Below are 25,376 nucleotides of genomic sequence, written 5' to 3' on the forward strand. Positions count from 1 at the left end.
CCTCTCACGGCCTCACGGCAGACGGCACGGTCTGAGGTCTCAACTCTCAACTCTCACCCCTCGGCTCTCTGCTCTCAGCCTCTCACGATCTCACGGTCTCAAGGTCCGCACGGCTCACTCGCTCAGATTCACTCGGAATCTCCCTCAAGGTAAACGGTTTTATGATTTTCCTCTTCCCTCTTCCCTTTTCGGCTCTGTTTTACATTTCGGTTTATTATTGTAGTTCGGCCATGTATAATAGTTAGTTAGGGATTGTGGGGAGGGAGATCCATTCTGGAACCTTGTGAAGAATTGATCTGTGTATGGAGGTTGGAAACCCTCGACGTTGATCTGTGTATGGAGGTTGATCTGTGTCTATGACAGTTTTTATCAAACACCTACCGTGCGTTTTTGTATTCTTCCGCAAGCAGTCTATTACATTCTGCAGCAATCCTTATTACATCACAGTAGTTACTCGTAAGTTTACATTGAATTACAAGGTCCATTACAAATTTACATGATCTGTATAAGAAATGGGAAAATACATCACATGAAACACAGTAGTACCGTAGTGCAGTCCTGCAAACATGACCTTGATTCCTTGGTTTTCCGATTGCATATATAGGCTAGAAAGAGACTATTTAATTAAGGATGTCAATCACGGGTTTGTTTCATGAATTAGATTGTTTAAGTTAAAAATAAATAAATTGAAAAATCATCCACTTTTTAATACAATGTATTTAGTGAATTTTTAATTGGATGTAAGCTAAATTCATTAATAAATTGTAATCAAGATTTCACTTTCATACATTTTAGTAAGGTATTACACACAAGATTTTTTTTTTTTTTTTCAAACCCTGGATTGGCTCAAGTGGTAAAGGTTTTGGACTTAAGGGTGTAAATTTTAGGAATTAGTCAAGACATTTCTAGACAACTAGTGCCAATAAAACCTCCTTTTGTCATTATTTAATTGAATTATATAATTTGGTGCATGAACAGTTGGCGAATGAGAAACACGAAACGCTTTTTTCTTAATAGATAGGCAATAAATAAAAAGTAAAGACTTTTAGACTTTTATAGAATCACCATACAAGCTGCTCAAAAATCTACAAAGAAGTCGCATTAATACACAACTCATGGGTTCAAATATGCAACATATCCTTTAAGAACTTTGGGATACTTATCTCAATAACTCAAATAATGTCACACGTGTCTTTCCCAAACTCCAAATAGTAAATACTAACAGCTTTAAGTTTATTTTTTTAAATTTTTTTTATTTAATGATTTAAATAGTATTTTTTAATAGTGTTAAGAGTTTTTTATTTTTTATTTTTTATTTTTTAAAAATATATTAAAAAAAAAAACCAATTTTGTATTGTCGGGATCCCCGGCTGTAGAGAGCCACTCCTATTTAATTGACGGGGGCATGCATGTAACAAATGCTAGGTTCATATGTTGACACCGTTACATGTTGTGGAGTCTGGGCCCACAAATGTGGAGTTTGGGCCCACAAATGCTTCTTGTATATTGAGTTTGTTCAGTTGCAGTCTGCTTTAAAGTTTCTCGTAACTGCAGCGTTAGATAAAAGACTTAGAGTAGTCATAATAATCCTACCCTGTACGATTCTCATAACGGTGGGGTGGCTACGGTCGGCCAGCTCTTTCTCTAAGAAGGTTGCTAGCATAGGGGAACTACTACTGCAAGGCGCAATCACTTCAGCCCTTTGGTACGTTGTTTCTTCTTGAGCTCACATATGTAGCTCTAATTTTCTGCATTCTAGCAATCCTTTCCAGTTTCCTTATGTTTGATCCTTCTAATTTATGCATTGCGCGGCACTTTTATTTTCTTTGATTATTTTCTTGTTGAAAACGAGACCCCATCTTCTTCTTCTAAGATGAGCATGATTTGTCACGCGATCAGGACAAATTAATGAATAAAGTGTAGTTACGTGCGTGTGGCTATGGAGTTTCGAACTCATGCCCCAAGCTACTTTCGTAAACTCACGTATTTAATATCAGAATCCTCCATATTATCCACTTCCACAGATTTGCAGTATGATTGTCAAGGTGAGGTCGTCGACGACGGTGTGTCCAGATGGGGAGACCACTCGGTCGGCGCTGTGGAACTCGAACGTGGACCTGGTGGTGATGCGCTTCCAAACCCCAAGCATCTACTTCTACAGGCCAGCCACGAGCGGTGCTTCCAACTTCTTCGACGCAAGAGTGCTCAAGAATGCCCTTAGCAAGGCCCTTGTCCCCTTCTACCCCATGGCCGGCCGCCTCAAACGGGATGGCAATGGTAGGATCGAGATTGATTGTAACGCAGAGGGTGTGCTCTTTGTGGAGGCCGAGATCAGCACCGTCCTCGATGATTTGGGCGATTTTGCACCCACACAGGAGCTCGGGCGGCTCATTCCAGCTGTGGACTATACCAAAGGGATAGATTCTTATCCTCTCTTGTGCGCGCAGGTATTGGCTACTTATCCATATCCAAACATGAATGAAATAAAGAGGTTTTTATTCTTACGGCGATGCTACAGTATTCGCGGAGGATTCTCAGAATTTTTTTTTCTTTTTCTAATACTTTTTAAACACTTTAAACTTTTTAAAAAATATAAAAAGATCATAAACTCGTTAAAAAGTTATTAAGTAAAAAAAGGAAAACAATCCAATCAATAAGTTCTGTCAATTAATTTATAGGTGGGAGTATAGTTTTCTTTATTCTTACGGCCGTTTGCTTGTTAAATTTAAACGTGATCTCAAATTTTAAATTGAGTTTAGAGTGGATTATCTATATCTAAAAGTAAGTGAATTTTTTTAACTATAGGATATAAAATTCACGATTAGCCATTAGCAAATTTTATAACTTTAAGCTACAGTAATAATAAAGAAAATATTAAATTTGATATTTACTATACATATATCAAATATTTGTTTTATTATTTTTGTATAACACTCTCTTCTTTCCATCTACATCTACAAAATTTTATAAGTTTTTTTAAATTAAATAGTAAAACGCCATAAAATAAAATAATAATTAATAATTAAAATATAATAAAATAAAATAAATTAATAATTAAAAAATAAATATTTTGTAAATTGTTAATTATTTATTACTATATAATAAATAAATAGATATCCAATGTAAAGATTGGATGTGAATAATTAAAGTTAAATTCATCTTATATTATTTTATTATTATATAATAATAATAAAATAGCTATTATAATGTGGAGACTTTTGTAAATGAAATAGCTAAAATCTAAATTTATCTTAAATTCATCCAAATTATCATTTACATATACATAATCCATTAACAATGTTCTTAGCATTTAAACATCTAACTTTCAAATTATTAAACTCATTTCAACTCAAAATCTAGGACCACAACTTTTTTTAATTCAACACCTTTTTATACATGAGATTTATAACTTTTTTTAACTTTTTATAAATAATACTAAACTCATTTTAACATTCAAATATATTTTAGATGGACTCTATATACTTTACTCCACGTTTCAAATCATTACTATTTATAAAAAATTCACTTCACCCAACATCCACTATTATTCACTATTTTATAAGCATAATTACAAACATATTTTAAAATACACGGCGTGTGTCTGGTGTATTTTTAATTTTTTAAATATATTTAAATATATTTTTAAAAAAGGCCACTTTTTAATTATGTAGAAAATAAAACACGCGGAAGGTCAAACGGATAAAAACAAAACAAGATCAGGCTACACGGCATTTGCCATTTTCCTTTAAGCAATTGAGCAAACAAGCTTATCTATGCTTTTTGAAAAACCTATTATTTTATTATTGGCTAAAACTTAGTTAATTTGGATTTAAAATCTTTTTGCATTGAATTAGGTATAGTCATTTCATTTTGATTATGAGCGAAAGCCATTCAACAAAAGAAAAATATAATTGCAAGCATAATTATATATTAATCTGTATATCAATATAATGTGATTGGTCAAAAAGTAGATTTTATTAAAAATAATGTTAATTTAAATTTTAAATATGAATTAATCAGTATTGATACACAGATTAGTACACGATTGTGCTTGTATATAGCAAAACTCTTCAACAAATAAAAGAGTAATGTTACATACAGTCGTGAACTGTGTAAATATCGCGCAATCACTTTGAAAAAAAGTGAGATTCACGATTAATAAGTTAATTTTTTTTCATGTAGATTTTATATTAATTTATTTTTTTCAAAAAAAACTGAATGATACTTGTACAATCACAATTATAAATATCATTTCTTTTAAAAATTTATTATTATTTTTTTTTACATTGTGGTAAATGTGGTGGGCATAATTTTTTGTTTGAAGTTTTGAATCAGAAGTTAAAAAGTTAAAAAATGACGTATTAACTAATTTTGCGGAAACCAATGCTCCCGTTTCTCAAAATATTTTCCTCCATGCAGGTGACGTATTTCAAATGTGGTGGTGTCTCACTTGGCATTGGTATCCACCACGTTGTAGCAGATGGATTTTCTGGCCTCCACTTTGTTAACACATGGTCAGAGATGGCTCGGGGTCTTGATCTTTCCCTTCCTCCATTTATCGACCGGACCCTTCTCCGTCCCCGCGACCCGCCTAAACCTGCATTCGAGCACTTTGAATTCCAGCCCCCTCCTCCTATGAAAACCCCTCTCCAATCTACAACTTCAGGTCCCGAGAGTACAACAGTCTTAATATTCCAAATAACCCGGGACCAGCTGAACAAGCTCAAAGCCAAAGCCAAAGAAGATGGCAACACAATCAACTACAGCTCGTATGAGATGTTGTCGGGCCACCTGTGGAGATGCGTGTCCAGAGCGCGCGCACTTCCCGATGATCAAGAGACCAAGTTGTACATTGCCACCGACGGTCGGTCCAGACTATGTCCCCCACTCCCGCCCGGTTACTTTGGCAACGCGATCTTCGTTGCCACCCCAATTGCTTTAGCCGGCGATCTTCGATCTAAACCAACCTGGTGCGCTGCTAGCAGGATTCACGATGCATTGGCACGGATGGACAATGACTATTTAAGGTCAGCCATTGACTTTCAGGAGCTGCAGCCTGATCTATCAGCCCTTGTTCGTGGGGCTCATACTTTTAGATGTCCAAATCTTGCTATAACTAGTTGGATGAGGCTGCCAATCCATGATGCTGATTTTGGGTGGGGCAGGCCCGATTTCATGGGACCCGGTCGGATTCTGTTCGAGGGGTTGTCGTATTTAATACCAAACCCAACTAATGATGGTAGCTTATCGGTAGCCGTTTCTCTGCCAACTGAACAAATGGAAGTGTTCGAGAAGCTGTTTTATGAAATTTGAGGGGAGGATATCATGTCATCTTCGGGTATGCAAAGATTTTTTTGTTTCTTTTTGATACGTGGATGGTGCTTGTGTGTTTTTTACCCGGAGAAGACAGAAACTCATGTTTTATTGTTCATGATATATACGAAGGGCCTGCAAAACGCCCGTATTTGTATCATGGCTCATGTCTTATGTATAGGTAGGTTTATAATTAAGTACTGATCAAACTAGGTTATAAACATGTCTTAACTAGGGGCCAGGGCTGTGATATTTTTCGTCTTACTGCGTTTTTTTAATTGGTAATTACTGCTCCGTGCATTTTGATGATCACTTGCATTCACGCCCAGTTTAAAACTAGCTTGTTTCTAAATTCTAATACAAGTATCTTTTGGATTAGGAAATTGTGCTTTTCATGCAGAAGATCAAGAGGCAATTATCATGCATGCAGATCAAGAAGAGATCATACGGGTCAACTTGCCTGCTTAATTTGCTTTGGTTGCCTCGTACACTTTTGTTTCAGTTAAGACTACTCTTGGGTCATTCTGTACGTCTTGATTTCGAGACGTTGTTGCTTTGATTGTTTTCATCTTCGGCTTTGTTTGTGATCTTTATGGTCCTGCCATCCGTGAGTCATCAATAAAGATTTTCCGTTTTTCAGCTCAGTTCTATTTTTATATATTTCCCAAACAATATTATTCGTTGGAGCTAGCTAGCTAGGCTACGTACCCAAAATCAGCTCTACCGATTATTTTTTGATAATTGGTGCGTTATTATTATTACTATTATATATAATAAAAAAGTTAATCCTTTATAATTGGTTTGTCATCAGCTTTGATCTTTCACGTTTTTAACTTTATTTTATGTGCGGTGGAATGCCAGCTCACCTCATAATTAATGGCTCCTATAAATGATCTTGAAATGATTAAAGAGTGATGCTATAAATTAATGGCTCCTATAATTAGAATTATAGAGTGATGCTACCCTTATCTATCGGTCGACAGATGTGGTGTCCCTTCATTCTAGTCTACGCTGTGCTAGATGTCATTATGATAAATAAACATTTAGGGGTAGACTCGGTGCATAAATTTTATATATAAAAAAGGTACATACATATAAATGTTATAAATTCTAGATTGGAGTATATGGATGAAGTGTTGATCTCGAGCGGTAAATCCTGAATTTGATGCTGTTTTTCTGCGTACCTTTTTACGGTTGTTGTTTGTTCGAGTTGATCATTATCGATAGTGGCCGGATTGTGTAACGTAATAAAAATTAGGACAACACTCATCTTTTTGGTAGTCTAATTGTCTATAGTAGAGAGAACAATACTTGAAGAATGTTATATATATATTGAAAGCACGTCACCCTAAGGGGGAAGGGGCTATATATATAGATAAATGATACTTACAATTGTGGGTATGTAAATAATATACAATTATTTTGAAAAAAATGAATAAATATATGATCTATATGAAAAAAATTATTTTTTTAATAATAAATTTCGCTCTTTTTCAAAACGACTACAAGGTATTTACATTCTTCATGACTATACGTAATGTTACTCATATATAATATATAACCTCTTCAACTGTAACTTCCGAAAGGTCAACCATTAAAGCCCTTAAAATAAGCCACTTCATAACCCTTGGACATATGAGGGGAAGGAGTGCCCACAATGGGAGCCCCTCTATACGATGAGGCAATTTTTTTTTTTTAATTTTTTACATCTTTATAAATAGTTTTGTGCATATATAGAAATTTAATGTAGAAAATGCTCATATTTTATTTTTTTGGTTGACTATGCTAAATAAAGGAGATGGATCAAATTAGCAAGAAAAATTTCAGCTTCTCAAGATTCACACCCACCATTCTATGTCTCAATGACACATTTTAGTATATCATCTCACCACTCAAGAAATAATATTACCGAGTTAATAAGTGACCATCCAACTTCCAAACCCCTAGGAATTCTTATTAACACCATTGTATTCAACGAGTCTTTAATCAATTTAAATATAGATTTCGCCAATGTCGTATTAAAACTTGCAAAAATATCGCTTTGTGCAATAAATAAACTATGTGATATCTTATCAACCAATTAGCGATATATCTCATTTGTCGCTTACTCAATCTTTTCTTATTCTTCAATTCACTATAAGAGATAAAAGAAGTTTGTGAGAAATTATTTTTGTCTAGAAACTATATTGCTTGTGGTCTAAAACCTATCTTACATCATTGCGACCACAAGCAAGATTTTTGTTAGGCTTAATTAAGTCTTACATATTCATCCAGACTTTCTCACAGTTACAATGCATACATTCAAGCTGCTTGATATGAAATTACTCTCAATGAGTGCTCAAAAGTTCATATATTTGCAATGGCTTACTTTTCCTCGCGAGAGAAAAAGAAAACTTGAGCAAGATCAGAAAGTGGTGCATTCAAATTTTTATTTATTTTTAAATCATTGTCCCATTTAAGAATGTTCACAATACTCTTGCACATTTAGATTTTAATGCCCCACTAACTAGACATGTTGGCAAGTTTTAGAGAATATCTATTTATTTGTGAATTAATTTAAGTTGTTTTAAGATTACAATACTCAATTTCAAATAAGGGAGCAATTAATCTTTGCATTATAAAAAATGCACTACTAACATTATTACCCACAAGATTCTCAAAAACAAATTAGTGGTTTAGCTTTATGGGTTAGTTAATTCCTTCAATTTTTATGATAATTATAGTGTATGCATCATATACAAATCTACAATTTAACTTAAGGATTTTCAGTTTTTATAATAATGATGGTCTAAAGTTATCTGAAACTTATAAGAATTTTCGTTTGTTTTCAACTCTTGCTCGTGGAGGAGATTATTGTGCCAATTAAGTCACATATCCAATTGCTAGGCTTTATTTAATTACACACAAATCTAAAAGAATTGTGGCGTTAATCTAAATTAAAACAAAAATAATTAACATACATCTCAAAAATTGAAAACTCGCTAAGTTATGGGTTCGAGCTAAAATTTGTTTTAAAAACAGACCGAAGACAATTCGAGTCCAAAACCCTTTTTGCAGCCCACAAATCGAATGCCTTTAACACAAACACTGACCTACAGTTGTTCACCTCCCGTTATAATTACTATTCATGCAACGAAAGAAAAATATTTCAGGCCGCCGTCGGTTGCAATGAGGCAGCCATTGATGGAAGTTCTGCAGTTAGTGGCAGCAGAGTAGTGCTATGGTGGTGCTGCCCCCAAGTGGTGCAACGTGCAGCCCTCCACCATGGCAGCATCATGCAGGCGCCGCCTATGTGCAGCAACGCAACACCATGGGCCGAGCAGTGCCATGGGAGACGATTTAGCTGGTGCATGCAATGCCACGCGTAGCATAGCACCTAGTTGGTGCGCCAACGTTGCAGTGCTCGCTGCACTCTCTTGGGTGTGCACGGCAGCTGCAGTGCACTCAACTCCTTGTGCAGCACTACATGTGGTAGTGCTAGTTGCTTCAGCACGACGCACCACCCTGGTTTGAGAGAGGCAGCCATGTCTGGTCTTAGCACTGATTTCTGTAGTACGAAAAAAAAAAAAAAAAAAAAAAAAACAAGGGTAGCGGTGCATCGCCGAGAATGGAAGCAGAATACCAAATGGGGTGCGTATAATGCATCTTTAGCGCAAGACCAGTGTGCACAGTGTCATGGGCGGAGCAACACTTAGTAATTGTCGCACTTTAACAACGCAACAGCAAAGCACCTAGATGGTGCTCGCTGTGCCACCTATATCGCGCAACACAGGTCAGACGGGAGCAACAATTGGGTGTGTTCAGCAGCCTCAGGCGTGACCAACACCATGGTGCCGGTTGTACCATCTCGAGTTGATCCGCGCTACTTCACGGTAAGAAAATAAAAACGCCCTGGGCCTCACCACCGAGGTGCTCCCAGCATTCAGAGTCTCGGAGCACTAAGGTGAATGTAGTGCATCCGTGTGAAGTTGTTGTCCACCATGGCCCCACACTGAGGTGCACTAATGCTTCTTGGATGGCTGTGGTTACGGAGAGAGAAGATTCATGGCTTAAATTGAGAACAACCGACTCTCTCGTACCACGTAAGGATGTAAGACTCGTCTCAGCTCATCTAAATTTACGGGACTCTACGAATCTCAAAATCATATCATCTAATTATTATAATTTTTTAAAATTTTAATATAAAATATAATAAATAATTTAATTTTTTTAAATTTAAAAATAATATTAAAAAATAATATTTTATTCAACTTTTAACTTTTATTTCAACTTAACTCAATTTAGTATCCCAATGCAGCACATCAGTCTAGATTGTTAAAATCGACCTGATGGTCAAGATCGATAGTCTTATTAGTCAATTTTGGGGTTTAACTTTTAGATTGAATTCGATCGAGACCGACCGAATATATATATTTAAATATTATATATATAATTTATTATTTGATACTGTAAGTATATAAATTAATTATGTAATTTTCATCTAATAGATCATCATTGATTATATATACAATGAAATTATTTAATATTCATTAATAATATATAAAATGTTAAATAGATCACTCAATTTTCATTTTACTAATTTTATTTGTTTTTTTCATGAATTTTTCTTTCAGAAAAAGAAAAACGAGGTAAAAAATATTCATGAATAAAATTAGACCAATAGCTAACTGTACGGTTCAACAAAAATGATAGACTGAAATTTTTGGTCTGTGACCCCTCCAAATAGGACTGATCATTACTTGTTTGAGTTCATACTCGTCAGTAGTGGAATATGTTACTTCTGATCCGAACTGGATTAGAAAAAAAAAAAACATTATTGGCCATCAACTAACACACTCAATGGTCAGCAGTATGACATCCAATGCTCCAAGCAATCAAATTCCACAACCAAAGCTCTGCTCAACCTCCGGTTCATAGAAACGCACACCACACACTTGAGTTGGACAACTGGACCGGTCGACCACATCATGGTCTAAAGAAGCCCTCCCTCAACCTGATGCTTTCCTTTTCTCCTCTCACTCACATCCCTTTCTCCCATTCTAGAAACCCTCAAGAAAATCCTCCGAATGAACACCCTCTTATGCCATTACACCGCCACCCCTCAGCAGAGCCACCATCACCCTCATTTTTGCCCCTTTCTTGCCCCCCTAAGTTCCCTTTCCCCCCTCTCAAAACCGTCAGGAAGATCCTCCCAGCGAACACCCTCATTTTTCATCACTCCTCCCGTCCTCACCTTTCAGTTGGGCAGTGAGATAGATGAAGAACATGGCGAAAATGAGGGCTTTAATGAGGAGTAAGTAGATGGTCGTGGATTGGTGGAACTGCGAGGGTTTGTCCATCATTTTTCCACGCATTTGCCATGAAAGATAAATTCAAGGCCTTTCCAAAGAAATTTGAAGCTTTAACGGAAAAGTAAGACAATTTTTTTCCTCATGTTTTCGTTTTGTCGAAGAGGTGTGGGCTGAGAGTAGTGGAGATAATGAGGGAATGTGAATCAGAAACATGATTTTCTCTAGAAATCGTGGGATTTACAAGAAAGAGAGAGAGTATTCACATAAAAGAAGTTATCTTATTAACAATAAATTATATTTTGGTTTTTTTTTTTTTAAATGGTAGTGCGAACTTACCCACCGTAACATTCTCCTCAGGGAAAATGCGGGATTAGATGATTTGCGATGAAGTAGGGGAGGAGCATTTTATTGATTTTGTTAGTCGTGTTGGAGAAGCACATGGCATGTTGGAAGTAGGCAACCACCTGTAAAAGGGCTGGAGGTGATGACTGCAGGGGGAGGAAATCCAATTTGTATCCACAAATCAAAACGCATGTTTCATATTAAAAAATCATTGCCACGTAAGTTGGTGTGTGAGGGTTGAGAAATATGGGGAGGTTGTATAGAAGAACTTAAAGATATATTCAAGGCTTTTCCAAAAAATTTTGAAGCTTTAAAGGAAAAGTAAGACAATTTTTTTTCCTCTTGTGTTTGTTTTCTCGAAGAGGTGTGAGATGAGAGTAGTAGAGGTAATGAGGGAATGTGAAGCAGAAAACATGATTTTCTCCATAAATTGTGGGATTTACATGAGAGAGAGAGAGAGAGAGAGAGAGAGAGAGAGAGAGAGAGAGAGAGAGAGAGAGAGAGAGAGAGAGAGTATTCACATCAAAGAAGTTATCTTTTTAACAATAAATCATATTTTGTGCTTTTAAATAGAAGTGCAAACTCACCCATCATCGCATTACCCATCGAGGAAAATGTGGGATTAGATGATCTGCGATGAGGTGGGGGAGAAGTGTTTTATTGCTTTTGTTAGCCATGTTGGCGAAGCACACGGTGTGCCGAAAGTAGGCAACCACTTATAAATACCACAGTTTTTGGAGAAATCATGTTTTTTACTTCACATTCCCTCGTTACATCCACTACTCTCAGCCCATAGCTCTCAGGGATAACGAAAACAAAAGAAAAAAAATTGTCTTACTTTTCCATTGAAACTTCAAAATTTATTGGAAAAGCCTTAAATTTATCTTTCATGGCAAATGCGTGGAAAAAGGACGGACAAACCCTCACAGTACCACCCATCCAGGACCATCTACTTACTCCTTGTTGGAGCTCTCATTTTCGCCGTATTCTTCATCTATCTTACCGCCCAATTGAACGGTGAGGACGGGAGGAGTGACGAAAAATGAGGGTGTTCGCTAGGAGGATTTTCTTGAGGGTTTTGAGAGGGGGAAAGGGAACTGAGGGAGGGGAGAAATCGGTGAAAATGAGGGTGATGGTGGCTTGTTGAGGGGTGATGGCGTAACGGCATAAAGGGGTGTTCGTTGGGAGGATTTTTTCGAGGGTTTTGGGAGGGGGAAAAAGGGATATGAGGGAGGAGAGAAAGGGAAAATGTCGGGTTGAGGCAGAGGCTTTGTTAGACCGTGATATGGTCGATCGGTCTAATCAAAAGGTTGAGTAGAGTTTTTGTTAAAAAAATAGCCGCGTTCGATCAGTCTAATCAGGAAGTTGAGCAGAGTTTTTGTTAAAAAAATTGCCGCGTAGATTGGTTGCGTGGAGGTTAAGGAATATGAGAAATTGTATAAAGAAAAATTATATATACTATACTATCATCCTACTTGTATTTTACTAAGTAAAATATAATATATTTATTATTATTGAATGATATATATTATGTGTTTCTTTATTATTAAATAATAATAAATATATCACATCATATATAATATGATGTAATTGAGATTGCGTTAAGATGTATAACATTACTCTTTACGAAAGAACTCATCCCACAAACACATCATTACAACGTGATGGATCCCGGAAAAAAAGCGGATCAGAGTGTACAGAACAAGGGTTGGTGGGGGACGAGTGATGGCTTCACGCTAGCCTTTAGGTCAATATCTTACCAACTCCCAGTCGCTTTCTCTACACGACAGTAGAGTTTACTGCATTCTTTCTTTCTTTCTTTACTGGGGGCTGAATCATTATCCTTAAGGATCTGGATGAGTGGCTGGGTGGTCATGGTCAACAGAGTTGGCGTGGTAGGTAAGCGACGCAACCCCGCACTTAAACCCTTTTGGGTGTTTCTTCTTAAGCCGTGACAACCAAATCCGAATCCCTTGAAAACAAAACAAAGGGTCTTCCACTCCGGCGGCCACCTCATAATATCGTATTCCTCTTCCTTTTTACAGGTATTTCTTCTCCTCCTTTTCTTTAATTTTATTCTTCAATGCACGACCCGTTTTATTTTTTGTTTTGATTCTTTCTCTTCTTCTTGAAAATGAGAATCCCTGAACTTCTTAGCGGGGAAATATGCAAGGGAGAATTTGAAGTTAATCTGTTTCTTGTTCTGAGCCTTGGATGGGTCCTGCCTGTCGGAGAGGATGAGTGCGCAAGAAACCATTAATGGCGTGAAAATAAAACCATCCTTAATTTGCTTTCTCTAGATATGCTAATCAAGCCGTCTAGAAGTTTACAATCTATAAGATGACCGTAGGCAACTCTTGTAGGTCAAGGACAATATTGAATTGAAAGACAGATTTTTGCAAACATAACTACCAACAAATTTTTATTTTTGCTATAGTAAATATCATTTGATTATACGGATAAGAGATATTTTTTTTAAAATTAAATAAAATATTATTATAATATAATTTTTTAAATTTAATTTTTAATATAATTTTATAATAAAATAGACGGGGCGAGGTGAGATATAACTGGGTTTCCGCTATTATTTTTCAATAACTTTAAAAAATGTGTCTTGTTACGATTCCATTGTGAAATGTTGGGTCTTACCCTTTTCCACCAACAAATCCATCCATCTTACATTAGTGTTTTTCCCAATACTCGTGTAGCTGGGGGTTGGTCACTCACCTCCTGGGTCCCACGAGAACCGTCGTAGGTTAGCCAAAGCCAAAAAATGATCATCAATGTTAAGGAGTCCACGATGGTGCGGCCAAGCGGTGAGACCCCCCGGCACGCGCTGTGGAACGCGAACGTCGACCTGGTAGTGCCGCGCTTCCACACCCCGAGCGTCTACTTCTACATTCCAACTGCGGGCGCATCCAACTTCTTCGACGCAGGGGTGCTCAAGGAGGGGCTCAGCAAGGCCCTTGTCCCCTTCTACCCCATGGCCGGCCGACTCAGACGAGACGAAGATGGTAGGATCGAGATTGATTGTAATGCCGAGGGCGTGCTCTTCGTCGAGGCCGAAACTACCTCCGTCGTCGCTGATTTCGGCGATTTTGCGCCCACGTTGGAGCTTCGGCAGCTCATTCCAACGGTGGATTATTCCAAAGGGATTGAGTCTTATTCCCTCTTGGTCTTGCAGGTATGCAAGATTTTGTCTCTGTTGTGTGTTTTTTGTTACTTTTACTGCTGTCGGATACAATTTTGGCGCTCTATTATTCTGTTAATGGCGTGTGACGTGTACAACTGTTGATAATTTTGGGGATGCCTTTGATGCGAAAGTGCAGCAGTACAAACATTTCTGTTTCTTGCAATGCTACTCGTAAGTATATCAGGGGGGTATTAAGTGATTGTCATACCGACCATATTGCAAGTGATATTAGTCTTTACATAGGCTATGCGGGTAGTTTATTCTTTTCTTGTTTATTCAGAAAGAAAGATCGAGTTAATGTGGGGTTTAAGTCCATTGACAAGTACCGATGGGCTGTAAAAAGTGGGGGTGAGATGCTTGGAATTCTGGAAATAGAGGCTTGTGATTTGTGAAGAAGGCATGCCTTAGGAAGTCCAGAAAGTATCCATGGAAACACCTATATTTTCGCACAAGTTTCGACCATCTTGGTTTCCACATTCATGATGTAATTTTGTTGGGTAAAAAATAAAGCTGAAATCAGAGTTGTGGGGACATAATATAACCATGAGACGTCTTCCTGGCCAGCCAGCCTAAAAGGTGCAAACGCAAATATAATCCACCGCAAGTAGCTTGTCTTTACACTCTAAAAGGTGCAAATGCAAATAAAACACAATCTAAAGCTAGCTTTAGAAATAACCAGAAAAAAGAATTGTCTTGACCAGGAAAAAAAGTTAGATTGTGTCTGTATGTTTGGTAGTAATCATCGTGGAATATTCGGTTAACTTGAAACACATCATCCTTGCTTGCATGGATTCTTGAGTAGATTTGTTCTTGTTGATGTCTTTATTTCCAATCATTTGATGCTCAACTAGTTTTATGAAAACTATTTGATATCAAGAACAGGAATTGAAAATCGTTGAACCCACCACAAAAGATGCGTTTGTGAGAGGTATTGTTGTAACAGAAGGTTGGGAATTGTGTATAGTTGGACCCATTATGTTGACAACAGGGAAAGATTGTGGCGTTCTGGGTCTTCCTCTCTGTTGGGGAGAAGATGGATCTTGCTGGTGGTTTTGTTTTTGAGAAGAGGGGTGGGCGGATACTGTATAATATCACTTCAGAAACTGCCTTGCCTTGTCCTGCTTCATTCATTTCTGGGCAGAATGAATCTATAAGTAAGGATCTCTTAAGAAGAAACAGAGGGAAGTAAAAGCAGTCTTTTCACAATTTTGACAACTAAAATTCACTTGCATTGCAAATAACTCCTCTAGTCTGGTAGAAAGCTTTCAACTTAAATTTGTTTAGTTTATACCAGTTGTGAGCTGGATCTTACTGTGAAGTAGGGCATTGGTCACAATTTTTCGAATTATGTGTTTATGTCTCATTGGTTGAACATAGAAAAAAGTTAAGTTTTATGAAATATTTTAGATAAACCATTCTCTAATGACATTTAGGCCACTTGAAAAGCTTAAACCAAGTTTCACAAAAAGTATAGAACAGTCATGTCTTAACTCAACTGGCATGATCTGTTTTAGGAGTAATTGTTGAGAAGTTGAGCTTACCAACTCTATGCTTTGAATTTCTCTGTGTGCAGGTAACATATTTTAAGTGTGGTGGGGTCTCGCTTGGTGTTGGTATGCAGCACCATGCTGCGGATGGATTTTCTGGTCTCCACTTTGTGAACACATGGTCAGATATGGCTCGGGGTCTTGATCTTACTGTTCCACCATTCATTGACCGGACCCTACTCCGTGCCCGGGACCCTCCTCAACCTGTATTCCAGCACATCGAATACCAGCCTCCTCCTCCAATGAAATTGCCTGTTCAACCCACAAAACCAGGTTCCGATAGTGCATTGGTATCAATTTTCAAAATAACTCGGGACCAACTGAACAAGCTCAAAGCCAAGTCCAAGGAAGACGGCAACACAATCAACTACAGCTCATATGAGATGTTGTCAGGTCATGTGTGGAGATGCACGTGCAAGGCACGCGCACTTCCTGATGATCAAGAGACCAAATTGTACATTGCAACTGATGGTCGGTCCAGATTGAATCCCCCACTCCCTACTGGTTACTTTGGCAATGTGATATTCACTGCCACTCCAATGGCTTTAGCAGGCGATCTCCAATCTAAACCAACATGGTATGCTGCTAGCAGGATTCATGATGCATTGGCACGGATGGACAATGATTATTTGAGATCGGCCCTTGACTTTCTGGAGCTTCAGCCTGATCTATCTCGCCTTGTTCGTGGGGCTCATACTTTTAGATGCCCAAATCTTGGTATAACTAGCTGGAGCAGGCTGCCAATCCATGATGCTGATTTTGGGTGGGGTAGGCCGATATTCATGGGACCTGGTGGGATACCATACGAGGGGTTATCATTTATGTTACCAAGCCCAACTAATGATGGTAGCTTATCAGTAGCCATTGCACTGCAACCTGAACATATGAAAGCGTTTCAGGAGTTATTCTATCAAATTTGAGGGAATGGAACACATGAGGAACTCTTCCAAGCTGATTTCTGGCGTTCTTCGGGTATACCAAAATTTTTTCCTCAGGTGTTAAAAAAAAAAAAAAAAAAAAAAAACTTTTTCCATTCATAATTTGTGTCAGTGAGACTTATTAAGCTGAAATCTGATGTTTTTAAGCTGAAATGGTCTTTGACACAAATGCATTCTTATCACATATTGAATTTACAGGAAACGTAGTGTTCATATAATAAATTTAGACCACACAATGTTATTTGCGGCCTTGTGGAGATGTTGATGACAAAATAATATGGTTTTAGCACGCACAAGTAGGTGTTTCTGGCGAACCTTGTGAAGTTGGTTCAGTGACTGAAATTGTGTTGACTCCGATACACTGTCTTCGCTTATGTAAACGGAAAAAAAAAGTATGAGAGAGAGAGAGAGAGAGAGAGAGAGAGAGAGAGAGAGAGAGAGAGAGAGAGAGAGAGAGAGCTATTATTCATCTTACTAGTTTACAAGAAAACATTTGAAAATCACATGCCTAGTATAATCAACCAGCATCAATAGCTACAAGTGCAATAATGCTCACAGGGAGGCCAAAATCTGACTCGCCAAACACAACAGGAAAATCCTGTTTCAGATTATATTTTTTAAAGGGGGTTGTAATGAAAGAAGGGAAGAATTCATGGATATTTAGAGCAATCGGAAGGGAGAAACAAAAATAAACACGAAGCCTACTGTGGCTACAAAGATTGAGATGAAAAATGGGGGTGTTGGTGTTGCTAACAGTGATGCTGCATTTTTATTCTCGGGGTGAGGCCGATGAACAATATTAGCACCACCGTAGGCTCCCTTCCCTCTCTGCGACTTCCCCGAATCATATATTTCTTGCTTTCCGTTGTAAAGACCTACGGTTCCATTAACCGCATCAAGTATTGCCGTGGAAGAAAATAAGGTGGAATAAGTGTTAATGTCAACATTGACAACATGAAATGTACATTTGAATTGTTTGTACATCAAATAAGACAACGATTCTTACCATGAAGCACTACTTCTTGTTCTTTCCTGAGGCGTTTTGAGAGCTTTTGAGAGCCTTCATTTTCTAAGTCGAGAGAGTTTCTGAGAGCCGAGCTTGACAGAATTTGATGAGTGCACATGATCAACACCAGGCATGCAAAAGCTCTTGACTTCATTTTGCTTGAAGAATTTTTCTTTTCGTTGGTACTTTTTTTCTTTTTGGTGGGGGGCGGGTGGGTGGTTGCAGGATAGGGACAAAACTTACTCTGATGGTTTAGAGGAAGAGGGTACTATATAGTTAAGAGGACAAAGCAAGCTGCTCCCCTTAGCTTCCTCTTTAGAAATTTGTTTCTTCACTCTCTGTTTCAGTTTTCTCTTTCAAATTCTCTCGAATTACGTTACATCAAATTATGCTGGAATTTATATTGAGTTTTGACAAATTACTATAGAAACGAAAAAAGATGTGGCCAGCAACTTTGTGATGCAAAATCATCCTCCGATGACATGATTTCCTAATGCTGACTCCACATTAAAATAAAATGAAGTGAACTCACTGCTGCTTAAGTGGATTATGACATCCATGCATGAGTGACTCCACCCCCAAAATTATCAAAGGATGTTTTTAACATTTGAGGATAAGGTACATGAAACTAGTTGATGCATGATTCACATGAAACTCCGAAGACCATTCTCTCTCTTTTGTGTTTTGGTGTTGGTCCGTCGGAGGTGTGTGATATAAGGTTTTCATGAAGAATTTCTCTTAGATCAATTATTATAAAAAGAAATTTATTTGTGTTTTAATTCCTTTTTACAAGTGGTATAACTTTTTTATCGTTTACGTTAAAGACTTTTTCTCACACGCGCTTTGCTTTGACAACCGGCAAAGTATCTTAAAATCCTATACTTGATGGGTTTAAACATGAGTCCTTGTCAATCTAAAATTTTGCGCATTCTTGATTTGCAAGCAAAAAGAATACCATTACCGTCCATAGGAAAAATCAATGTGCTTTTGGTTGGTAATAGGAGCAGCAGAAGCTAGCGCTTGAATTTGCACGCTTTTGTGTTGATCACTACTGAAGGCCCAGTTACCCAAGAGTCCGTGGCCCAACTCAAGCATGAAATATGAAACAGGCCCCAATACACGTTGCAGGCTTGACTTTGAGATTTCACCCGTAGGCTTGTTGTGGAACCTGGCAGAATTTGGCAGAAACATCTATAATTTGCAGCCGACCTTTAACAAAATCCACGTGCACTTTCCCTCGGGAGTCGGAACAATCCACAACCCTCTGGTTTGTCCTTTTTTCTTCTTCTACCTTCTCTTTCCGTTCCACTCTGGAATTTTCTCCACGTCTCTCTCGACCCTTATATAAACCACTACCATCTGCCATACATCGTCAAATTCGAAACTTGCAAAAATACGTCTCAGTGAGCAAAGCATTCAAATACAAGCAAGCTCAAGAACCATAGTCTTGTTAAGCACTCTGCTTCTCGATCCCGTTTTCTTCAGGAACCAACCTGTTCAACTCATTCTCTTACTGAAAACTTCCCAATGGCATCCAAGAATGCAGGAAAGGCCATTGGCATTGACCTTGGCACGACTTACAGCTGTGTCGCCGTTTGGCAAAATGACCGCGTGGAGATCATAGCAAATGACCAAGGCAATAGAACAACTCCTTCCTACGTTGCTTTTACAGATACCGAGCGGCTCATTGGGGATGCAGCCAAGAACCAGGTCGCCATGAACCCGCAGAACACGGTCTTCGACGCCAAGCGCCTCATTGGTCGACGATTCTCCGACCCTACCGTCCAGAACGACATGAAGCACTGGCCTTTCAAGGTTGTCGCAGGACCCGGAGACAAGCCGATGATAGTGGTACAGCATAAAGGCGAAGAGAAGCAATTCGCCCCCGAAGAGATTTCTTCTATGGTGTTGATCAAGATGAGGGAGATTGCAGAGGCTTATCTGGGTCACGCAGTAAATAACGCCGTGATCACGGTCCCTGCCTACTTCAACGATTCGCAGAGGCAGGCCACCAAGGACGCTGGAGCCATTGCGGGACTCAATGTGATGAGGATTATCAATGAGCCAACTGCCGCGGCCATTGCTTATGGGCTTGACAAGAAGGGGTCGAGGTCCGGGGAAAAGAATGTGCTTATTTTCGATCTCGGTGGTGGGACATTCGATGTTTCACTTCTGTCAATCGAGGAAGGGATATTTGAGGTTAAGGCCACTGCTGGTGATACCCATCTTGGTGGTGAGGACTTTGATAACAGGCTAGTGAATCACTTTGCGGCAGAGTTCAAGAGGAAGCACAAGAAAGATATTAGTGGCAGTGCGAGAGCTTTGAGGCGGTTGAGGACGGCATGTGAGAGGGCGAAGAGGACTCTTTCTTCGACCTCTCAGACGACTATTGAGATTGATTCGCTCTATGAAGGCATTGATTTCTATGCTACAATTACAAGGGCGAGATTTGAAGAACTAAACATGGATCTATTTAGGAAGTGTATGGAACCAGTGGAGAAGTGTCTTCGAGACGCGAAGATCGACAAGAGTCAGGTTAACGAGATTGTTCTCGTTGGTGGGTCCACGAGGATTCCCAAAGTCCAGCTGCTGCTGCAGGACTTCTTCAATGGCAAGGAACTCTGCAAGAGCATAAACCCGGATGAGGCTGTAGCTTATGGGGCTGCTGTGCAAGCCGCAATTTTGAGCGGGGAAGGGAATGAGAAGGTCCAAGACTTACTCTTGCTTGACGTCACCCCTCTCAGCCTTGGTATCGAGACTGCTGGTGGTGTTATGACGGTCTTGATTCCTAGGAACACAACCATTCCCACCAAGAAGGAGCAAATTTTCTCGACTTATTCAGACAATCAGCCAGGAGTGCTGATCCAAGTGTATGAAGGTGAGAGGGCTAAAACCAAGGACAACAACCTTCTCGGGAAATTCGAGCTAACGGGCATTCCTCCCGCTCCAAGAGGAGTTCCTCAAATCAATGTGTGCTTCGACATTGATGCCAATGGTATACTAAATGTGTCCGCCGAGGACAAGACTGCCGGAGTAAAGAACAAGATTACCATCACCAACGACAAGGGAAGGTTGAGCAAGGAAGAGATTGAGAGACTGGTGCAAGAGGCAGAGAAGTACAAGGCAGAGGACGAGGAGGTGAAGAAGAAGGTGGAGGCTAGGAACTCGCTCGAGAATTACGCATACAACATGAGAAATACTGTGAAGGACGAGAAGTTTGCTGGGAAACTGAATCCAGAGGACAAGAAGAAGATCGAGAAGGCCATTGATGAGACGATTGAGTGGCTGGACGGGAACCAATTGGCTGAAGCCGACGAGTTTGAGGACAAGTTGAAAGAGTTGGAGGGTTTGTGCAATCCAATTGTCGCGAAGTTGTATCAGGGTGCTGGTGGGGACGGATCCATGGGTGGTGGCGCCGAGCATTCATCTGGTAGTTCTGGAGCCGGGCCTAAGATCGAAGAGGTTGACTAAGGCTTCGAAAGCGTCCCATCTATCGATTCCATTGTCTGTAATCTGGTTTCGTTACTTTGTTTTGGCTCTTCTCGAGTGGTTGGAGGAAATACAATTATGAAAAATAAAAGTAAAAACTGTACTTGTAGATGTAAAGTTGTAATATTTTCAGTAATACTCAATATATTATGATTTTCTTCTTTGAATTATTACTGCTTCAGTTTCTATTCTCTGGCTGTATTTTTACCATGAATATTTTCGCCGCTTTCACAAGTCCTTGAAACTATATTTAAGAAATATGATTTAAGATTTACTTGTTCAAAATTCTTGGAAGTTGTTCCAAAAACAGAGGCTGGGAAATTGGGAATGGGAAGGGGAGCAAGTTAAGTGCGCTGTTAATGTGATAATCTCCTTTCGATTTCTTTCTAGGGTTGCTGCCGCATCGCCATTGCCGTAGTTCCTCGTTCTTCTCTAGATCTGCAGTCACTGTGTAACACACCTCAAGTTGTTTGAAGAGAAATACATAGAAATTGCTCACGTCGAGGGGAGCACTTCTATTGAAGAATGGAAGAAGAAGACGAGAAAAATAAAATTTGCATTAACATGGATTCCAGAGCCCTTGGATCGTTCATAAAGAAGATGACCCTTATATGAGTCCAGGCTAACACAATTAATTCTATTAACCTTACGGATTCCAGAGCCCTTGGCTCGTTTATAAAGACGATGACCCTTATATGAGTCCAGGCTAACACAATCAAAGGCATATAAGAAAATAAAACTAAGGGCCTAAGTCCACTAGTTACATTATAGTCTAAATAACCTGCTAAATCACAGTAAAAGCAATTGTAAATAGAATTAAACTGGTCCAAAGTCCATGGCCCAAGCACTTCATACTGTGAGACACTGAAGGACCCGGCTGCCGCATAGTGGGCGACCTTTCGGTCATCTCTTTAGCCCCAGATTGGCAACATTAAACGACCTTTCGTCTCTTCGTACGGAGTAGCTCCACTTAGAACCGTCGTTCGACGCCAACCTGATCGGCGAGAGTAAAAATCACATCCCTACTATATTTTTTTTATGGCAAGATGCTTCTCAGTTTGATATCTAGTTTTAAGCTTATTATTTTTCTTGATGTACTAGTTGGTATTGGTTTTTGTTTCTTCTTTTCTCAAACGCTAACCCATTCCTCGTCTCTTACCCTTGTTCCTCTACTCCCGTCTTGCTGTCAGAAAGCATTCCACTTCTCGCTTCTCTGTTTGATACAATCATTTCGCACTCTACTAGTTGAGTGTGATGAGAATACAATCAAGTCTAGTTGTTCTGTTCTGGACCTGTTTGAAACAATGTTTACCAGAAGGCGGTTGTGTTATTGCTTGACTTGGTTGTTTACGATCTGTTTGATGCAGATCTGTTTTGAAGAAGCGTGGTATTCTGAATGAAGCATGCTCGATTGTTCTGAATACAATCAATACATAGTTTTTATCATCCTCGGTGGTTCATAAAATAGGGGAAAAAAATTTAAAAAATATTCAGTGAAAAAATTAGGTTGTAAAAGCAACTTTGCGATATATGTTGGACTACCATAGAAGCTTCAGGCATAGTAAGAGATTATATAGAGGGTGCAAATCTGAGCTAACATATCACCTTTCTTTATTTTGACACATTGATGACAATTCATTAGAGTTCATATATCGTGTTTTTAAAGGTTGTACACTATTATAATTTGTAATCCAAAGAGGTAAAAAAAAGAAGACAAAAGTTCCTTGATAGAGTGGCGTACAATCCATGTGGATCTTTCTCCTTATTTGGTGCTGTGTTTACGTTTCTACTCATTTTGTTTATATGCATATATTGCAATTTAATTTGTGCTAGTGGATACTCTCTGGGGGCTTTGAAGGTCAAGATATACTTCCTGAGTAGCAGGTGAATAGGTAAATAGCTGTTTGTTTGTTTTTACAAAGGTGGCGATCAACTCAAAGGCTTAGCCAGAATGGGTAAATTGCTTGTCTTGAGTTATTCTGATAAAACTATCCAGTGGCAAGTGGTGCTTACATTTTATCTCAGATGATTGGGGCAAAAATTTACTGGTTTTATGCCTGTTTCTTTTCCGTTGTACTTTATGTTCATGACATGGTGAAACCTAACTTTTGTAGTAAAGGATGTCCGAAACATACGACCCAGCCAATCCATATGTTCTTCACCATGCTTCTACTCAAAATCCACCCAGCCTTCATGATGATGAGAATGTGAATTGTGGACGATCCACCTCAAGACGCTCCTGGCACTGATGATGATGAGAATGAACTGAATGGTGTATCTCAATACCCACCCAGCACGGATGAGGATGACAATAAATTGGATTATGTGCTGCTCGTTGGTGGTTTGCATCTTGCTGTACACCCTGACAACGATGATCCAGTAGTTCTAGAGATTTTGAGCGCTCAGTGTGGAATGTCCACTAGCTCGGGCAAGTGCAGGAGCGCTGATGGTTGGGATGTCCAGGATAGAAATAACAGGGTGGCTAGGGCATCTGAAATGACTGATGGCAAAGGTAGCTAGGACCCGGACCAAGTTATATTTGGTGAAGGCTGAGAGTTATAGAGGCAAGGATTGCCACATGGCTAGATGCGTGAACATCCTCAATGAATTAGACGCATATATTTCTCATGAAAGATACGTTAAAGCCGTGCAAAGCTTCAAGGATGACTGGTGAGTCGTGGCTTTTCTTCACATACCAGATCATAGGAGGAAAAGCTGGCTTGACATCCTTTGGGAGGATTGCCCCATAGCTAAATGTGTCACCATCCTTAAGGTACTTTTCAGGAGGAAGATATGGGTTAAACTCATTAAGGCCATTCAAAGCTTCAAGGACAAGAGGCGGACTGAGGTGTTTTTCTCAACATGCCAGATAAGAGGGGATCCTGGTTGGACACGCTGTAGAGCGGTGTTTTTCTAATGGAACCATAATATTTGTTTGGGTGCAGTGTCGTTTATTTAACTCTATCTGTGTTGTAGTTGTGTCTAGAACAAAGCGCTCATGTTTTGAAACTGCTAACGTTGTTTTTGGCGAAAATAATATGGAATCAAATAATTTATTTTTAGTAAAAAGACAGCTGAATTTTAGGCTTAAAAACTAAAATATTCTTTGTAGTTTGGAATATTTTGCTCTTTATGTTTTCAGCTTTGATAATTTTAATAATTCCATTATCACACTTTTAAACATTTGTTATATTATCGAAAGTGTATGAATGAAAAAACAAGAATATTATATAGATAAAAGATAAGAGTAGCATGCTTGGAAATCAATGGAGTTTCTGAGCACTTACAGGGGAGAAGAAAGACAATAGCTTCCCACATCCAAAGGTGATATCGGAGTTTTTAGTTTTAACCGGTGTAGCCATTATAATGTCGCAATAGCAACAATCACATTCTTAACTGCTTAATCTTGGCTGATGCCTCCAGAATATTTTCTTTTCGGGTGCCTACTGACAGAGTTTCTTATGAACTGCTGCATATTGTTGTTAATTGTACCTTTTCTTCTATTCTTCAAAATTTGCTCTCCCAATTAATGGGATTCTGTGTTTGTAACTTAGAACCGAACATACCGATGATGATTTCTCCCCATTATCATTGACAATTGAGATAGTGGTGTCCATTCTGGTCTGGAAACCACTTTAGGTTCTGGCATGGAAAAAAGTAGTGCACTTGGAATATCTTCGATGACACGACGTGTTCATCACATTGTTTCGAGAAGATACTTGTTTTCTAATCGAATGTGTTTGACAATGTGATGGAGCTTTTTGCAAGTGTGATATTAATGATTACAAGTCAACAACCAATTTGAAAATATGCAGTGGTAAAGAATTGTGCTCTTTATAGTTACTTGATGAATTGTTTTTTCATTTTTCTTTCTAGATTTCATTCATTTTCATCGAATATCCTTTTATTTCCCATTTTATTTTAATTGACCATTCTACTTTCTCTTTTCCCCGTTCCGTTGGCGACTCTCAGGCCATGTACATCATCCCCCCCAACCCACAACTATAATTCCTCGATCATAGTATTGACTGATTAGGGTCTTGTCTCGAGGGAAATGGTGATGCTGCTGCCGCACTAGTCTTTCAGTTCTATGAAAATGCATGAAACTAGTCTGAAGGGGAAGATTAACAGTGGCCGTTGTTATTTGAAGGTGCTGAGCGCACTCAACCTGTAGAGCTATACTCTGGAAATGCCACTGCATCAATAACTTTGCTGGAGTTGGGGATATGAGTGTAGGGTTTTGTTAATGTTTGCCCT

At 38.7% G+C, this 25,376-nt stretch overlaps 3 protein-coding genes across 3 annotated transcripts; all 3 read left to right on the plus strand.

The window, feature by feature from the left end:
- Positions 1 to 1,543: 1,543 nt before the first annotated feature.
- On the plus strand, positions 1,544 to 5,957 carry LOC122285766 (shikimate O-hydroxycinnamoyltransferase-like). The gene is made up of 4 exons (XM_043095375.1): positions 1,544 to 1,705; positions 2,025 to 2,447; positions 4,420 to 5,338; positions 5,693 to 5,957. The coding sequence occupies exons 2-3, from the start codon at positions 2,034 to 2,036 to the stop codon at positions 5,311 to 5,313; spliced, it is 1,308 nt and encodes a 435-aa protein (XP_042951309.1). The 5' UTR covers positions 1,544 to 1,705; positions 2,025 to 2,033; the 3' UTR covers positions 5,314 to 5,338; positions 5,693 to 5,957.
- A 6,718-nt stretch (positions 5,958 to 12,675) lies between these two features.
- On the plus strand, positions 12,676 to 16,865 carry LOC122285907 (shikimate O-hydroxycinnamoyltransferase-like). The gene is made up of 3 exons (XM_043095384.1): positions 12,676 to 12,991; positions 13,655 to 14,130; positions 15,713 to 16,865. The coding sequence occupies exons 2-3, from the start codon at positions 13,720 to 13,722 to the stop codon at positions 16,604 to 16,606; spliced, it is 1,305 nt and encodes a 434-aa protein (XP_042951318.1). The 5' UTR covers positions 12,676 to 12,991; positions 13,655 to 13,719; the 3' UTR covers positions 16,607 to 16,865.
- Positions 16,866 to 18,855: 1,990 nt separating this feature from the next.
- On the plus strand, positions 18,856 to 24,063 carry LOC122285833 (heat shock 70 kDa protein). The gene has a single exon (XM_043095380.1). The coding sequence runs from the start codon at positions 19,158 to 19,160 to the stop codon at positions 21,099 to 21,101; it is 1,944 nt and encodes a 647-aa protein (XP_042951314.1). The 5' UTR covers positions 18,856 to 19,157; the 3' UTR covers positions 21,102 to 24,063.
- Positions 24,064 to 25,376: the final 1,313 nt, after the last annotated feature.

Source organism: Carya illinoinensis, chromosome 1 (genome assembly GCF_018687715.1).
Source record: "Carya illinoinensis cultivar Pawnee chromosome 1, C.illinoinensisPawnee_v1, whole genome shotgun sequence".
NCBI classification, from domain to species: domain Eukaryota; kingdom Viridiplantae; phylum Streptophyta; class Magnoliopsida; order Fagales; family Juglandaceae; genus Carya; species Carya illinoinensis.

What these genes read in the sequence shown, in the direction of transcription:
- LOC122285833 (XM_043095380.1), top strand. Translation starts at nt 19,158, where the DNA reads ATGGCATCCAAGAATGCAGGAAAGGCCATTGGCATTGACCTTGGCACG.
- LOC122285907 (XM_043095384.1), top strand. Translation starts at nt 13,720, where the DNA reads ATGATCATCAATGTTAAGGAGTCCACGATGGTGCGGCCAAGCGGTGAG. An exon ending in ATTCCCTCTTGGTCTTGCAG is followed by an intron (nt 14,131 to 15,712) that starts GTATGCAAGATT and finishes CTCTGTGTGCAG; the next exon opens with GTAACATATTTTAAGTGTGG.
- LOC122285766 (XM_043095375.1), top strand. Translation starts at nt 2,034, where the DNA reads ATGATTGTCAAGGTGAGGTCGTCGACGACGGTGTGTCCAGATGGGGAG. An exon ending in ATCCTCTCTTGTGCGCGCAG is followed by an intron (nt 2,448 to 4,419) that starts GTATTGGCTACT and finishes TCCTCCATGCAG; the next exon opens with GTGACGTATTTCAAATGTGG.